The sequence below is a fragment of the Leptomonas pyrrhocoris genome (genome assembly GCF_001293395.1).
Source record: "Leptomonas pyrrhocoris isolate H10 chromosome Unknown, whole genome shotgun sequence".
Taxonomy (NCBI): domain Eukaryota; phylum Euglenozoa; class Kinetoplastea; order Trypanosomatida; family Trypanosomatidae; genus Leptomonas; species Leptomonas pyrrhocoris.
Genome location: NW_015438362.1, coordinates 307,069 through 322,905, shown reverse-complemented (window position 1 = coordinate 322,905; position 15,837 = coordinate 307,069). Strand labels below are relative to the sequence as shown.

The window sequence follows — 15,837 nt, the reverse complement described above, 5'->3', positions numbered from 1 at the left end:
GGGGCCCTTCATTTCGCGCCACTCGAGCAGAGCAGGTGAAATACTAGCTTTCAAAGGTGTACACTACCGTCGGGCATAATTGTCTGTGAAAATGAAAGTTTTGCTGCGCCTGCACTATAATGGCTAACGAATGCTACCATAGAGGACTCTGGAGAACAAAACGAGCCAGTGTAGCCGAAATAACACCAACACAAAAGCAAGGACTGCGTAAGATAGACACAGATTTCTTGAATCCTGCAGCGACTGCACAGCTGCGGTTGGTGCGCTGTTTGTTCATGCATATCGAGATCTTTTTGTCGATAACCCCTTCGGCAGTTTTGTCACGGGAGAACTGAGGGAGAGGGGAGTCGATGCAGCGCGACAGTATGTAGTACCGCTATTGAGGCGGTTGCACACAAGAACCTAACAGGTAGTCCCCCCCCCCTCTCTGAAAAGGGATCGCCATCATCAGTTGGAGGCACTGGCGCAGTGCGCAGAGCAATTCTGTGAACTTCGAAGCAACAAGATCCTACGATCCCTCTGTTGAACTACGATGTCTGGTATCGTTTGTAGTGGAGCGCGAGAAGCACGTCGTTCACAACACGCTTCCTGTCTGTTCGGTCAACACCTTGGTAACGTGGAATACAATTCCGTTGTTCATCTTTATTATCATCATCATTTAGAGGCGTTCTGTTCGTTTTCAGCCCTCCTGCAATTAGTTCTTTTGCATCTTCCTTCGCTTCCTTTACTGTTGCTCTATTTTTATGCTTCTTTTCCTTGGCTGCGAAAGTTTGCGTCAAACCTAGATTTCCCCACAGCTTTTGTTTCAATTTGCGAAATGAAGCACACGTATGCTCGAAAAGATATGGGTGTCGTGAAGTCCGAGAAGTTCACCCGCCTGTGCTCGTTGACATACGCTAGCACCGATGATGAAGCGCACGAAGAGCGAAAATGGGAGATGGTGCAGCGAACAACGCGCACGACTCCCATAGAAGCGTTTAAGCGTTCACCTGCTCCCATCCCGGTCGATGCAGTTGAAATTTGTGCGACTCTGCGGAGAGCAGAGGAGCTCTTTATTCTTGTCGTTGCACAATATCGCCCACCGCTGGATGCAGTTTGTCTCGAGTTTCCGGCGGGGCTTGTGGACGCTGGAGAGAACTACGGTGAGGCGGCAATTCGCGAACTGCGCGAAGAAACAGGCTATTCTGTCGACGCGAGCGGTATCGTCTCCATCTCGCCTCCTCTCTCGACAGAACCTGGGCTGACCGACTCGTGTTGCGTACTCGTACGTCTTTCCATTAACGGCAATCTTCCGGAAAATCAGCATCCGCAGCAAGTATTGGATGACGGAGAAGATATTGAGGTATTGCTGATTCCTGTTGGCGACTGCAATAAAGCTCACGATGCTCTTTCGCAAGCTGTTGGCAAGTACGAAGCAAAAGGTCAGCGTACAGTTGTAGACGCGAAGCTATACACTTTTTTCGATGCTATGACATACACTCGTGGCCAGAATTGCCCCTCTGCATTATAGTTGAAGCACTAATGGAAAGCAACAAGTTTCTTGCCTGCTGTATTTAAAAGAAATTACGAGCAATTGTTTTGCTTCTCATAGTAATTTTAATGTCTCCAAAAAAAAGGAGGCTCAGATTTTTAATACGTCTTTTCTACTAAAACGCAGACAGATATCTGTCTGCGTGTAGTTTTTTTTTTTAAGGTGAATATTACCGCAAACAAACAGGAAGTCAAATCGACTTGATGATCGTCTACGCGAGTGCCTCACTGTTTTCCCATCTTTGATTGAGCCAAGAAGATCTTTATTTTTCCGCCTGTTAAAAACAGAAATCTGTTAACTGATTTATCGGGCGACGTTGTGCGTATGTTTGTTTCTGTACAAATGACATTTGCTTGTAGTTTAACATCTCACTTCAACGATCAACGTGCTTCTTCTCCTATTTTTTTCTATCTTTCCGACGGATTATTAATAGTAGATTTAAGCATCTGTACGGTACAACACAAAAAGTAACACTAGTTTATTTTAAACAGATAAAAATGAAAACATTATTACTGCTGCTCCTTTTCACAACGTGCGCACTTGCATACCCGACGGTGGTAGTGCCCGTAGAATGGGATGACGTCCCTGAAACTGCTCCACCGGCGCGTAATTTAAATTCACCTTATCTCGGGGAGTGCGTATGTGATGTTACATGGGGAGTTTGTGATCCTCACTGCTGCTGCGACGATGATTGCGACGCTGCGACTATCCGTTCGTTTTCATATTGTTTGCCAGAGAAATTCAGCTCTCCATATTTGGATTATTGTTATCCCAAAGACAGAGCAACTGCGTTGAAGAAAATTAATAATATAGATGCTACTTTCATAGAGAAGAAAAAACAAGGCTACAATGCTGTGTGTGTCATTCGTGCCAATCACCCGAAAGAGCTGTACAGGTACTTTAGAGTTCCCACCAGTGTCCAAAAACCGATAATACCGTCCCCTTCTGCTCCCACCGTGGTAGTCAATCAAACTTACGCTGTCGGATCGCCTCTAGTTTTTGCCAAGCTGACAGAAGCTGGTGGCCGCGCTTCCTACCGTCGCACAGATGCCTTCCAAATTCCAATTACCCGCAGTGATGGCTCCTGCTCATCATTTGGTCGAACGGTGGATTTCCTCGACTCTGTCCAAGGCGTTTCGTGTGTGCTCAACGGCGCACAAATATGCTCCAATTTTCCGACAGCGAAATACACTAATTTATCTGTGCAGCGCATTCAGTGGTACAGCGAGTCGAATCTCGCGCTTATTCCTGTGACGCTGAACATTTTCAACTCGTCCGGCGCGTTACTCGAGTCGATTGTCACGGGTGAAACGACTTTGAGCAGCACTTTCCTTTCCTACGCAGATTCGACTACCTGCTTCAACGCTACTGTTGCTGTGACGGCACAATTTACCTACGCGATCAATGAAACCGGTACAATTACTGCAGCTGTAATCAATGCTACTGTGGCAGACGTAGGACTCGATCAATACACCGCTATGACTTTTCAGGCCGGTTTTGTCGCTGCGAATAAAACGATCCCATCCAATATCATTGCAGGAACTCCAGGTTATTTGCCAGGGTACAAGGTTCGCGCCGGTACCCTTGTCCACAAAGGCGGGAAAAGTGCCATTCTGGAGCGCGAGAGTGGGTTTGCCGTTCCAAACGGAGGTCGAGTGTGCAGCGCAGCGCGCTGGAAACGCTCCAGCTTTTTGTACTCCGTGATTAGCAGTGGCTGCGTTGTTTCCATGAGTGAAGCCGAGGTGCGGTCGATGTGCTCCACTGGTACGGCAAGTCTGATCAACAGTCTCATAAATAGCACGATCGACGGTGTCGGCACGGCTTTTGACAGAGTCGCTATCACAAACGATGCTTTTACTAACGACACAAGTAGTTGGATCGCGATTGACGGGTTGTCGAACGCCCTCTCTCCGACAGCTGGCACATATAACGAGTACAACAGGGCTTGTGAGAGTATTATGGTTGGCCTACACTATCAATTTGTTATTGCGCGCGCTGGTGCGGAATACAATGCACAGGATATTATTGTTGGTGCATTTGTTTCACCGATATCGGGAACGCTAAAAATACAAAATCAGACAGTGTTTGACTCAAGTGCCACGGCGTTGCAGCGAATCACCTTTAAAGTGAGTTTCACGAGATATGATCCAAACTCACAGGCAACGATTATGCGCCGAGTGATTGCGCCACCCATTCTTCCACGCCTTGATGATACAATCTTCTATCCGTTCCGGAGACCGTATCCGTTATAGATATAAAAAGCATTTATAGATCATCGCTATAGCGTGACTTGTTGTTCGTCAACTGAATTTATTACTGTTAGCAAATACTTGCTGGCTGCGCGACATTCTTCAACGGTTCACTTGCGAAAAGAGAGCGGAGTATTTAATATAGAAGATAAGAAAAATGTATGGTGTTAATTGTGTGTCTCACTCCTCATAAGAGAACAGTCTGCCAGATGCGCTCAATTTGTGCAGACGACTCGCGACTTAGCAGGTGGACATCAGAGAAGCACACCCAGGTGTTTCACTGAGTGTGTATGCGGTTAAATGCATGCCTTCCTCGGGTTACTCTTCCCTTTTCTGTTGCTGCTTCTACTTGATGCAATAACATGTGCCTGGTTTTTTCATGTTTTGTAAGCTTTAGATGTTCCGCGGTACGGTCCCACGCAGGGCGGTGTTTCACAACGCCCCGTCGGTGTATCCATTTGTGAAGCCCTTCCACGACACACCCTATGATCAGGACCGCACACGGTTTGACAAAACCAAAAATATTCTGCACGACAACAAATGGCCTGCCTGGATGGACAACGGTGCGGACGGGACGGGATACGGTATCGGTCTGCACCGTGCTCATCCTCTCTCGAAGCTACGTGGCAACCTGAGTCGCGGCCAACGAGAGGTGCCGCGAGTCTTAAACATGATGATCCAGGGCGTGTGGCACAAAAGTGGTAACAAGCTCTACTTTCGAGGAGGCAAACCGCCGAACCCCAGCACGCATCCCTACCTCACCGGTGAACCGTGTCCTATCTATGGGTGGAAGGTCACGGATCCTAGCGTTATTAGAGAGTTTAACCTCCCTCAACCCGAAAAAGACAAGGGACGTTATAAGCCGTATGTGGCACTGCAGGAACGGAAAATAATGGGTGTTCAAGCCCCCATGAAGGAACAGAGCGCTGTTAGCCCCGCAGTGGGCAAGGACGACTCGAAGCCTTTGATGAAGCGCTTGTTCTTTTGGAAGTAGTGTTCATGCTGAAGAGATAAATGTCAGTTCTCATTTGTTCTTCATTTGACGTCACATATGCTGGTCTGTTCAATAGCAACAACAGAAGTAGAAATGAAATAGCTCTTCAAACATCGTGTTTCGCATCTATTCTGGTGTCTCGGTTTTACAAGAAAACTTTACTTGGAAAGTTTGTTTCTGTCAAGGACAATTAGCCCTCTCGAAATCGTATGCATGCGCAAACACAAAGAAGGAAGAGGGTATTATGAGTGTGTATTCAAGAATTGCTTCATCGGACAGTTTCGAGACTGCGTGCTGCGTTTGTAGCATTTGGAGGCTCTGACACTTTCTTTCTCTTTCTGATCACTCTACCGTTTCTCTCATTCTTTAAAGACGTACTGCTCGGTTTGACAATCAGTTTACAGGGGAAACGTTTGATAGCTCGAGTCCGCCAAGGAATTAAAGCAGCCTCGATTGAAGTACTTTCTCTTTTTCCACAACATGCAAGAACTTATCGACACCGTGAACCGATACACGTTGCGCAGCGCCGGTTTCCGCGACAAGCCGACGCCTGGCTATGCAGCACGACAATTTTTAGGTTCCTTGCTGTTGCGCGACCAGCTTGACTCAATACGGCTTTCGACGATTGCCCGTTACATGTTTTCCACCGAAGCGCTTATCGCCGTTTCACGAGATGGCATACAAACAATTAGCTGTGAAGGAAATGCGCTGTGGCCGATATGCTCCGTCCCCAATTCGTCCACAAGTGAAATTACGGGCGTCGCCGTCACACCGAGCGGCACACTGGTTTCCAGTTCAAACGGCGTGTGTTACCTGGAGGGCGGTGAGCCCAAAGTGTTAGAGGACCGCACCCCAAACAGCTACGCCCAGAACATTCTGTGCATCTCCAGCACGCCGGATGGCGAGTACGTCGCCACTGGTGGTTGCACCGCTACGGTCACTGTGTGGTCGTCGGACTTGCAGCCGCTCCACCACTTTTCCGGGCACACAGATTGGGTGCGTTTTGTAAAGTTTGCTCGTGGCACCTTGCCAGCATTGCTGCTATTTAGCACGGGTGATGACGGTGTAATCTGTCAGTGGGACGTGCTTGCGGGGTCGCTGATCTCTCGCCTGGACTACGCGCGAGGGCAGAGCATCCAAGTTTTCGAAATGTGCTACTACAGCGGCTTGATGGCCATCACCAGCAACCAACCTCTCATTGCGTTGTACTGCCCGCTCTCCGACAGCACGACGCGCGCCGTCGGCGAAGACGTTCTGCGGCTCCAGCCCATGGGCCTCATCACCGAGGCGCACCAATACACGCCTACAGCGGCCAAATTCACAAACGACTCGCAGTGGCTGGCCAGTGCATCCGAGGATGAGACGATCGCGCTGTCGTCAGTGGGCGATCCACTGCATTGCTTTGTGTGCAAAGAGTTTGTGACCCGTCGCCACTGCTTGTTCTTCATGAACATCTTCAACTCGATCTGCATTCTTGCGGCACCACCGCAGTCTTCGGTCATTGTGGTTGCCGCGTGCTCCAGCGACGGCACCGTCGTTCAGTGGGTGGTCGACCCGCGAACCAACCGGACATGCTACACAAAGAAATTGCAGTTGCACTTGGGTTCGTTTTTGGCGATGGATCTGATCCCTGACGATGAGCTGAACGATGTTTTATGGTGAGCAGTGCAGCTGCGTTTGCTTGCTTCTGTTGGCGAAATGCAGCATGTTGCTCCTCGACGATTGCAAGCTGGTGGCATGAAGTGGCCTTTCTTTTCTAAGTGTTGTTGTTATGCTTGTTATTTTTACTGCTTTTTACCGTTTACTTCCTTGATGTCAGTGCGCGTAGGCTATTACATGGTGCCGTCTCTATTTTTTAATCGCTAATTGTCCAGTGCCTATATGTGCTTTTCATCCTTGGATGCCCAAATAATCATCGGACAGCGTCAGAATCGATGAGCTGAAGCTTTTTCTTATGTTACAACAGCAGCATGTAACATCCTGAGGCCAGGAAAGGGTTTGCACTAAGATTGAGGAGTGTTGCATTAAAAAAAAAGACTCCCACTTTTTTTCTGACTGCCAAGGTTGCGCTTACGAGTGTCGTCACATTGGTGGCTTCAGGGTGCAGGCTGTGTGGTGCCTCACGCTCTTCTTTTCCGCATTTTTCGGTCTCTCGTCCATTTTCTTTTCGCTTTGATGAAGTTTGTCGCGTTCTGTCTTTGAATGCCCGAGAGAAAACACACACACACACCCACACACAATTATAGGATCTTCTTTTGGAAGGGAAGGGCAACTGCCTTTGGACATGATGGCGCTCGTCATTTCGGACGAGGTGACTCAAGAGGCTCAACGAATTCTTGCGTGCCAGAATAGCTTCGAGGTACTTCAACTGAGCCCGGAGAAATGCACGAAGCAGTTGGTAATGGAGCAGTACGAGGCCAAAGTCGCATTGTTCAAGCGCTTGTTCCGCAACAAGTTGGCGCTGCAGGCTAAAGCGAAGTTAGACAACGCCAAAATGCGTTTATCAGATCCAATGCTGCGGGACAAGGAAGCAGCGGGGCTGAGGGAGATGCAGCGAGACGTCCAGAAAGATTACGTGGAACTGAAGGCGCTGGAGGATCGAACCAGCATTCTCGAAATTAGGGCGGCTGCGCTGCGAATCGATGAGAAATCTGCATGAAAACGAAGAAGCAGCGCATTTACTACACGACGACATTTGTCCCTGCTGTTTCTCAATTGTACAGTATTGGTAAAGAACAACAACAACAAAAAATGAAACAAGCAGATAGGGAAAGAATAACTGCAATTTGTTGCCTCTCAGAAAAGCTACGTTTATGGATAATTTGTCAGAAAGGATGCTCGCGCCCGATAATCGCAGCCGCCTTTTTTTCTGTCTTTCTCGCTCTCCACTGCAGTAATAAGAAAGAAAGATTTGTGGCGAGCATCCATCGAAATTGACTTTTCAGTTTTCGCAATGCTGTCTTACGTTGTGAATCTCTCTTTTATTTCCCTTTTGACATTCCTGACTTTTTTCCCCCTCTCTTTCCAGACGTCGACGCGCGAACCCTTTTTCGGGGCTTTTGCTGTTGAACAACTTTGTGTCATCTCCCAACCACTTGAGTCGTTAAGAAAAGCTCACACCTGTATCAGCGCATGAGCAGGAGGTTGCAATTCATGTAACGCATTCAGAACGTTTCTTCTCGGCACCTTGTTTCCATTTCCAAAAATGCCGCCTTTTCTCCTCCAGCTTCTCGCGTTGGTTGATGACGAGCCTGCGGCCTCCGTGGACTGCCATCACGGCTTGTGGAACGCCTCCACAAGCACCTGCGACTGCGCAAGCGGGTGGACCACAGACTGGATGGATCAGGACATCCTCGGCGAGGGCCTAGTGTATTGCGACAGTCAGGCATCTACACCGGCGCCAGGGAACACCACCGCTGCCACCTCCAAGTCCCCGGCGTCCATCCGTACGATCTGGATTATCGTCATTGTGGCGGCAGCAACGGTGGTCACCGCTCTGGGTCTTCTTTGTTTTTGCTGCTGCCGACGACGCCGCAGAGACGCTACGAAGAAGAAGGAGTGTGAGAGAGCGGGGATGGAACGGCGGCAGCAGCAGTGTCGCCTCGAAGAACTCGAGCGGCGTCGGCAAGAGGACGAAGCCGATTGGAGCAGGGAGGCGATGCTGCGACGGCAGATGTGGGATTCACAGATGCAGCGGTGCCTCCGCAGCGACCCTACGACGGGTGAAGTGTGGTACGACAGCCCCGAGAACTTCACCGCGGCGACGACAAACTCGCAGTTCCTGTCCTTCCCCGTCCCTTCTGGAGCGCCCTTCGCAGGACATCGGAAGAGTATGGCGCTTACAGAGTTTCCAGCCTTCACGGACCCGAACGTGATAGTGCGTAGCACATCACCCAGTATGCGTTACCAAGCCGCGCCGATTGATTTATCTTCTAATTTGTACGACAGTGACAGCAGCAGAGCCTTTACCACAGCGGTGGATGAGTGCATTCGCTCTGCGTACTCGCAGTCGCCTCCCCCCGCACTCTCCGTAGCACGCATGGTACGCGAAACGAGCCCTCTCACGACTCCGCGACATGTCAAGCCTTACGATCGAAACAGACCGTACTAGAGAAGGGACCACCCTTTCCTCTGCTGTTAACGTTTTCCCCCCTCCTTCCCCATCAAATGCGCTTCTTGTTAGTTTCCCCTCTTCCCCCTCCCATCTTTCATTATGCCGCTGCTAACGTGTGCTTTGCCACACTCGTAGGCACTTCAATAATCTATCAGACAATCATTTTTTTCGTTCCTGACCAGTATTCTGTTCTCTATCACTTCCATTTTAGAGACAGCAATCATCATAACGCTTTCTCTCTTTTTTTTTGTATGTCCCAAGCAGCTGCTTTAGGATCTTCTGTTTCTTTACTGTTGTGTAGAATACGTCTTGCTCCCTGCCAGTTGTTCTGGTGCTTTCTCTTTGGTTCCTTCGCGTCGGCGGTGCAGCCAACGTGGGCCTAGAACAATTGGTGTAGTGGAGCTAAACCGTTTTTTCTTCTTTTTGTATTCTCCATCCTTTCCGCCTTCTTTACTCGCTTCTTTCTTTTTTGTATGCCAAAAGCAAATAGCAGCAAAGAACGAAACAGCACCTCTTTCCTCGACATGTTAAGCTATGTTGTGGTTGCTGTCACTGTTGTGTGGAGTACGGCAAAAAGGTGATGCAAGAAGAGAAAAAAAAAATGAACATGGTAAAGTGCGTCTCGTAACGTCTTCTCTGTCTGCGTGCATGTTTCGAACGTGTGTATGGCGGTCCCTGCTTCCACCCAACTCAACTCGTGGCGTCAATGGTGGTGAACTGCGGTCACCGCGCTCACACTACTCACTCACCTACCACGCAACAGGTAAGGCCTCGCGCATAACGTTGTGTGGTGCGCTCTTCTCTTATCGTTGCTGTTGTTCTTTGGTTCATTTTGTTTTTCTTCTCGCCTCCTTTCCCCTCCTTTTGTCGTCAACAACCGTCACCATATCGAACGGGAAGCACACCATATCCACCGAGCGAAAACCAACCAAACAAACAAAAGCAAAGCACTGCCCCCGTAAGCCTTCCCCTGTGCGTTCTTCTTCCTCCCGTGCTTTCCCATCGAAACAGCATCCCAATTACGCCCGTAAACATGCAGCATAGCCTCATCCCTGGCCACAACAACAACCGCCACCTCAACTACGACGAGGTGGAGAACAACATCGGCGGCCTCCCTGTGACCGACAACCGCATTCAGGACCTCTTTGACTCCCTCGATGTCGAGCACACCGGGACTGTGCCGGTGGAGGTTCTGAAGAAGTTTTACGTGAACCTTGAGCACTACGGTGTGACGCCGACGGAGAAGGAAGTGGATGAGAAGGTGCGCAAGTACGCCAAGACAAACGACGACTCGCTCACCTACGACGAGTTTGCGTGCTTTGTGCTGAGTCTCGCTCAGTGGTAGTTACAATGTACATACACGGTAGACAAGAATGCACGGCGTGTGCATAGCTCTAATTCAAACAAATTATGTTCCAATGATGTATCATCCATTTTTTATCCTCACCAGGGTTTCTTTTTTCTTTTCTTTTTTTTTTCTTGTCTTTTCACCTAGTTAAGTCTTCGTACAAAGAACTCAGCGTCGGGGAGAGGTGCTGGCAAGCCAAAGTGCAATTATGCACTCAAAGCAACATGTTTCCTCCCTTCCCTACTGCAGGTGTTTCGTTTGAATTACCAACAAAATGAGAACGAGACACTCAGCGTGTCTCTTTTCGAGCTGAGTCTGGGCCTTTTTCTAAAGAAAAAAAAACCCTACGCTGTATTTCTGTGATGTTTTTTTTTTCGAAAGGAAATCTATGTAGCTCGAAAGAGGAAGGTAAGTCGGCCACACTTCACGTCGCATGCGTAAGTGTACTAGGGATTGTTTATGCTGTTGCGAAGAGCCTGCCCATGTAGCGATTACAACGGTTTTAGTATTTATTCTTCTCCCATGAAACTCGTAGCTTGATGATACGCTTGACAACTTCCTCCTTGGCTGTGCGTCCGCGTGGGGGAAAAAGCTGACGCCGGATTAAACCGCAGGTGAGACTTAACTTGCCCATTTACGCATCTACTCTCCACGCAACCTTCTGCTTTCTTCGCTTGAACTTTCACTGCTTTGGGATGCTGGGACTTCACACATTTCAGTCCATCGAAGCTTGGAGGCGACTCGCCCGTATCTCCCATTCCTTGTCTTTTGCAACGCTGAGACAAGCAGGCCGGAGATATAGGGAAAAAACATAAACGCTTCACAGTTCTTTTTTGTTTTTGTTGGATCTTCTTGTATCATTCGCCTCATATTTACTAAAACAGTTTCTCTCAACTGCGACCGCAGTCTTCGTTTATTTATTCTTCCCGAGGAGGCTTTCTTTTCGTATTGGCGTTCCTGGTGCGGGCTCTCAAAGAGAGCACCCGACGTACATAGCTTCCTTGGCGAGCGCGCTTACACACACACACACACACACGCAAGCGCTTTGCATTAACAAAAGGAAAATACGGTTACGGGAAGACTCACTTCTGCACGTGTGTGTGTTTGTGTGTGTCCTAGTGCTTATCAGCCCACCTCCTCGGTGCACCATACACCGAACCGCACGGCAGCATCTGAAAAAAAAGAAAAGAAAAATAGGAGGAGCACAGTCAAAGAACCAAAAGAATGGAATGCTCCGATACGTTGTTGGTGATTGCCTCCTACTTGACCAAGAGAGATTTAGTGGCGGTGAGTGGTACCTCTCAGTTGTGTAGGAAGGTAATCACGGAGTCATGTATCACCTATGAAGAGAAGCAGTACCTCGTCTGGCCTTGTATGAAGGAGGACTACGTAGAGCTCGCTCCCCCGAGCAAAATTTTAGCCCTCGGCCTTGTCGGGAATGAGCAGCGGTTGTTCGTGTTAATCCGCACTGTCACGGAGACGTCGAGATTGGATGAGATTGAATGCTACCTCTACACCCGGTTAGTGAACGCAGACGGCACCTTGTCAGAGTATCAGAAAGAGCTGCCCACGTGCTTCGCCTTCCCCACCTCCTCCTCTCGATTTCTTGGCAATCGCTTTTTGGTGTGCACGACGCGCGAGGGCGAGCTGCACGTCTTTGACTGCCTCATGGAGGCCATGCTGGAGCTGCCGGTCGGCATCGACGGTTTCTACCCTTCACCCGATGGGGAGAGTTTTTTGATCGACTGTGACCGCAACGCGTATCTGTGCAGCACCACGTCACACATCGCCTGCTGGTGGGAGATGCGCCAGGTGGAGCCGAAAGGCGCCGCGAGTGGCGCCTTCCACCGCGGCCCACACGCTGCACATGCCTCCTTGGTGGAGGCGCGGCTGCGTGCGCAGCTCTGTCCGCTGCCGGTGCCAATTGGGTCGTGCCATCATGGTGATAGCTATCCGTACAATCGCAATAACGCTCGTGCCGTTGGCGGGGCTGACTCTTGTCTCACCTCGTCCGCCTCGCCTCTACCGCCCTTGCAGTTCTGCTTGGACGCCAGCAGTGTGGCGTGGCGCTCTTTTTGGGTGGGCAGCAGCTCTGCTCTGTATGCCAACGAAGCAGGCGTGTTTTTACTTCGGCCGAGCGTGCCGCGCCGCTGCCTGGAGGCGGAGGAGCTGCCCTCGCTTTCCACCGTGAGCGTGAGTCTGGTCGACAGCAGCTGCGGGGACGTGTACGCGACGCCGTGTGAGCTGCACGACGAATACGCCATCATGAACTCGCGCGAGGCGCACCTGCACATCGTCAACTACTCCCCGACGCGCCCCGTGGAAATGCGGACAATGGACCTCGCCCACATCCTCCCTCCGCGTGTCGCGGTGAAAGGGGTGTGCATTGCCGTTACCCGTCGCACCTACCTTGTCTACCTGCAGCACCTCATGCAGGACCAGGTGTTGCTCCTCTCCTCTGATCTCACCCTCACCCGCTGGGTTTCGATCGAGCGTCCGTCCTGCTTTGCGCTTTGGCGTCAGCAGGCGACGCTTGTCACGGCGAGCTTGTCGGACAGCCGGGGCGAGACTTCTCACCCATTGGTAGAGGCCGTCGAGGGCGGGCTCGGCTGCGTGTACACCTTTGGGATGCGCCCCCCGGAGGCGTCTTCTGTGGCCTCCGCTGATCCGTTTGTCTCTGCCGTGAAGATCACTTCCTCTGCGCAAGGAGATGGTGGTGGCGCGGCAGGTGACTACAAACTGCCGGCAAGACCACGAGCATTTAATGGCGTGGAGGCTCTTTCGTGGGCTGCCTTTGGCGTGGTGTCGGCGTCGCTGCTGTGGACGCTGACGGCGCTGTGCTACAACGGATGGTGGCTGCATCTGCAACTTCTGTTTTGGGGGAAAGTCGCGTAGTTTTTATGGTTGGGAGGTGAAGAGGAAAAGAAGGAGAGGGCGTGGGGGTTTTCATCTTTGTGTTTTGCGCTGTTTCCAGGCGTTTCTTCTTTCACTTCTTTCGAGTGGATTTTTTCCCCTTTTTCCCGAGAGATGTTAATGGCGGTTACTCCTTGCTCTTGTTAGTCTATTAGAGTCTTTTGTTTTTACAATCTTCCAATGCTTCTACCTGAAGTGTAAGGCCGCCCAACTTCGCCTCTGCACTTGTTGTTTGCGAGCGATGTAGTTAACTCACTGCTGCCTTTTTATTTGCTTTAACGAATTTTTAAACTGCTTTGCGATTGATTTTTACTCCTTAAATATTCGCTTATGCTGCTGCTTTGTTGCCGCTGTGCTGTCACTGCCTTTCCCCGCCTCTTTTTCTTTTCCTCCCGTGGAGGCGTTGGGCCTGTTTCTTCTCTTTTCCGTCTTGTTATTGGCCCAAGTTTTTATGTGAGCTTTTCCTGAATTTTTTTTGGTACATACGGTTTTCTCATGTGAGGAAAAGAAAACTTGTTTATCTACGGGTGTGAAACGGTATAAGAAATGCCTCGCCGTTGCATCAGACGGAGGGGCGGGCGTAGCGTGCGAGGTGAACAAAGAGGATCAGCCGCGCAGCTTTTCGTTGCAGAGCTGCTGAACTGCTAAACTGGAGTCGCTTCCTTTTTCCCCCACTTGCCGGCCACTTTTCTCCCCGTAAAACAAGGAACTATGTTGCCTTTTCGGAAGGCGTTTGCTGAGCAATATTGTCATCTACGTGCCTCTTTCTTTTAGTGTTTCCCTCTCCTTCCCCCTCTTTCTATGTTATCCTCATCAACACTGTCTTGTTTTTTTTTCTGCTGACGTATATGGACTTGCGGAAGGGAAAACTGGCGGGTGTCAGAAAGTGCACAAGAGCTGACTCGAGTAACTGATTCGCTTGGGCTCCCGCAGTCGCGCTGCGTGCATCTCTTTCGTTTTGCAGTTGCCTGATTTATTATTATTATTGCGCAGAACCGTAATTGTCCTGTCCTTTCGGAATAGAAAATATCGTTGCAGACGTTGGATTCATTTTTCTGCTCTCCCCGTTTTCTGTTTGCTCTTTTTCATCGACCAAACAGCATGAGCACGGATGGAGCCTTCGAGGCTTTCTGTGCGACCCACGCTCTTCAGCAGCAGCGGGAAGGTGTGGAAGTGCCATCAAAGCTGTCACGTAGCTTCTCTTATTACCAATGGCTCGAAGTGGCAAAGCAGAAATTCCACGAGGCGCACGCAGATGTGCGACAAGGTGAGAAGGAGCCAGAGCTAAAGAAGGTTAAAATTGAAAATGGCGCAGTGCAGAGCACGACTTCCCCGCCATGCGCCGACAACGCACTGGCAGACGCCATTGCCCAACTGCTCACCTCCTCACTCCAAACTTTAGCGAGTCCGTCCACGGCGCCACCGTCGTTGCGCCATGCCGACCAGGAAGCGTTTCCCACACCTTCCGCAGCGGCGGGCATGCCGGCCTTCCTGACGCTGGCCGAGGCGGCGATGCGGCTGACCTTGTGGCACCCACAGGACGCGCAGCTGGCACAGTTGGCTGCCCGGATGCGGCCCAATCTACGCTCCTTGGAGGAAAGAGGCATCATCCGAACTCAGGACGGCTGTTTCCCTGGACTGCAGCTGCTGATGGACCTGCTGTCGTGGCGCATCATCGCCCATCGGTGGGCTCGGCTGACACCGGAGATGCGTCAGGTCGCTGTGGATGGCGTGCAGACTCTCTGCTCCTCTGTTGTTAGCCCTGCAGCAGACGAACTACGCTTGGCGATACAGCAACTGGACGTGTCGTCCAACAGCACATCTGTCCCGATCACGCAGCTAGACAGCCTTGTGGGGCAGGTGAGCGCTGCCATCCCCTTCCAATTCGCCGCCTGTCGTGACCTCGTTACCCTGTATGCAGAGCCTACTGGGGTGCTCCGTCTGCCCAAACTTGAGCAATCGGGGAAGATGCTTCCTGCCGCAGCTGCACTTGATGCCGCCACAGAGCCAGCTACGTCTAGTGATAAGGGGGAGTCATCGGTGGGATCTGGAGATGAAGACAGCGTGGTGCGCGTTGGTGATTTGGTGGGTGACATGGCGTCGACATCCGCGGCCACGGCGACGACTACGGCAGGCAACGAGGCGGTGGCACCGTCCACAACACAGGGGTCTCGGAAAACGGCGGGCCGCCCATCGCCTTACGTGGGGCACCCCGTCTTAGAGGTGGTGCCACGCGCCTCAAGAGGGCAGTCCGCGTCCACGAACCACTCGACGGGCACACGCCGGATGCCAGCAAAACTAGTAAATGGCCATCCGGCGTGTGTGTCACAGTACCACAAGCGCTACGCCGATGCGTCGAAGCACGCCAGCTCGGAGTGTCGGTACTGTGCCACGTGCCACCTGATGGAAATCCTCTTTCGCGGCGAGAAGCGGGACTGCGTGTGGAGGCACTGGCCGACGACGCGCAAAATTGAGTTTCATCTGAAGCGTTTCCCGGACGTTCTCAAGCTGGCCCTGAAGCGCTTCGGTGAGATGGCGCGGGGCATGCAGCTCGCGGCGACAGATGAGGTTCCGTTGTAAGGGATCGTGACGAGGGACGAAGTACGTTGTTTCTTCTTCTAAAAAGAGAAAAGACAGTACAGAGACTGCAGTGATCCGCCTTTTTTGTTTCTCTCTCGTGAAAGGGAA

General features: G+C 50.9%; 9 protein-coding genes across 10 annotated transcripts; all 9 read left to right on the top strand.

Moving 5' to 3' along the window:
* Nucleotides 1-768: 768 nt before the first annotated feature.
* ABB37_03759 (nudix hydrolase-like protein) lies at nt 769-1,510 on the top strand (the record flags this gene model as incomplete). Its single annotated transcript, XM_015801199.1, has 1 exon — nt 769-1,510. The coding sequence occupies exon 1, from the start codon at nt 818-820 to the stop codon at nt 1,508-1,510; it is 693 nt and encodes a 230-aa protein (XP_015659819.1). The 5' UTR covers nt 769-817.
* Nucleotides 1,511-1,966: 456 nt separating this feature from the next.
* On the top strand, nt 1,967-3,783 carry ABB37_03758 (putative mitochondrial hypothetical protein; the record flags this gene model as incomplete). Its single annotated transcript, XM_015801198.1, has 1 exon — nt 1,967-3,783. Exon 1 carries the CDS (start codon nt 2,029-2,031, stop codon nt 3,781-3,783), a length of 1,755 nt encoding a protein of 584 aa, XP_015659818.1. The 5' UTR covers nt 1,967-2,028.
* Nucleotides 3,784-4,170: 387 nt separating this feature from the next.
* On the top strand, nt 4,171-4,774 carry ABB37_03757 (putative mitochondrial hypothetical protein; the record flags this gene model as incomplete). The annotated part of the gene is made up of 1 exon (XM_015801197.1): nt 4,171-4,774. Exon 1 carries the CDS (start codon nt 4,178-4,180, stop codon nt 4,772-4,774), a length of 597 nt encoding a protein of 198 aa, XP_015659817.1. The 5' UTR covers nt 4,171-4,177.
* Nucleotides 4,775-5,254: 480 nt separating this feature from the next.
* ABB37_03756 (hypothetical protein) lies at nt 5,255-6,436 on the top strand (the record flags this gene model as incomplete). The annotated part of the gene is made up of 1 exon (XM_015801196.1): nt 5,255-6,436. The coding sequence occupies one exon, from the start codon at nt 5,255-5,257 to the stop codon at nt 6,434-6,436; it is 1,182 nt and encodes a 393-aa protein (XP_015659816.1).
* A 518-nt stretch (nt 6,437-6,954) lies between these two features.
* Nucleotides 6,955-7,433, top strand: ABB37_03755 (hypothetical protein; the record flags this gene model as incomplete). The annotated part of the gene is made up of 1 exon (XM_015801195.1): nt 6,955-7,433. The coding sequence occupies exon 1, from the start codon at nt 7,059-7,061 to the stop codon at nt 7,431-7,433; it is 375 nt and encodes a 124-aa protein (XP_015659815.1). The 5' UTR covers nt 6,955-7,058.
* A 440-nt stretch (nt 7,434-7,873) lies between these two features.
* ABB37_03754 (hypothetical protein) lies at nt 7,874-8,885 on the top strand (the record flags this gene model as incomplete). Its single annotated transcript, XM_015801194.1, has 1 exon — nt 7,874-8,885. Exon 1 carries the CDS (start codon nt 7,980-7,982, stop codon nt 8,883-8,885), a length of 906 nt encoding a protein of 301 aa, XP_015659814.1. The 5' UTR covers nt 7,874-7,979.
* Nucleotides 8,886-9,787: 902 nt separating this feature from the next.
* Nucleotides 9,788-10,627, top strand: ABB37_03753 (putative mitochondrial hypothetical protein). Of its 2 annotated transcripts, none has more exons than XM_015801193.1 (1): nt 9,788-10,627. In XM_015801193.1, the coding sequence occupies exon 1, from the start codon at nt 9,922-9,924 to the stop codon at nt 10,231-10,233; it is 312 nt and encodes a 103-aa protein (XP_015659813.1). In that variant the 5' UTR covers nt 9,788-9,921; the 3' UTR covers nt 10,234-10,627. The 2 variants fall into 2 exon arrangements, with proteins under 2 accessions (XP_015659813.1, XP_015659812.1); XM_015801192.1 differs by having other exon boundaries at nt 9,831-10,627.
* Nucleotides 10,628-10,954: 327 nt separating this feature from the next.
* ABB37_03752 (hypothetical protein) lies at nt 10,955-13,131 on the top strand (the record flags this gene model as incomplete). Its single annotated transcript, XM_015801191.1, has 1 exon — nt 10,955-13,131. Exon 1 carries the CDS (start codon nt 11,461-11,463, stop codon nt 13,129-13,131), a length of 1,671 nt encoding a protein of 556 aa, XP_015659811.1. The 5' UTR covers nt 10,955-11,460.
* An 880-nt stretch (nt 13,132-14,011) lies between these two features.
* ABB37_03751 (hypothetical protein) lies at nt 14,012-15,729 on the top strand (the record flags this gene model as incomplete). Its single annotated transcript, XM_015801190.1, has 1 exon — nt 14,012-15,729. Exon 1 carries the CDS (start codon nt 14,251-14,253, stop codon nt 15,727-15,729), a length of 1,479 nt encoding a protein of 492 aa, XP_015659810.1. The 5' UTR covers nt 14,012-14,250.
* Between the last annotated feature and the right edge of the window lie 108 nt (nt 15,730-15,837).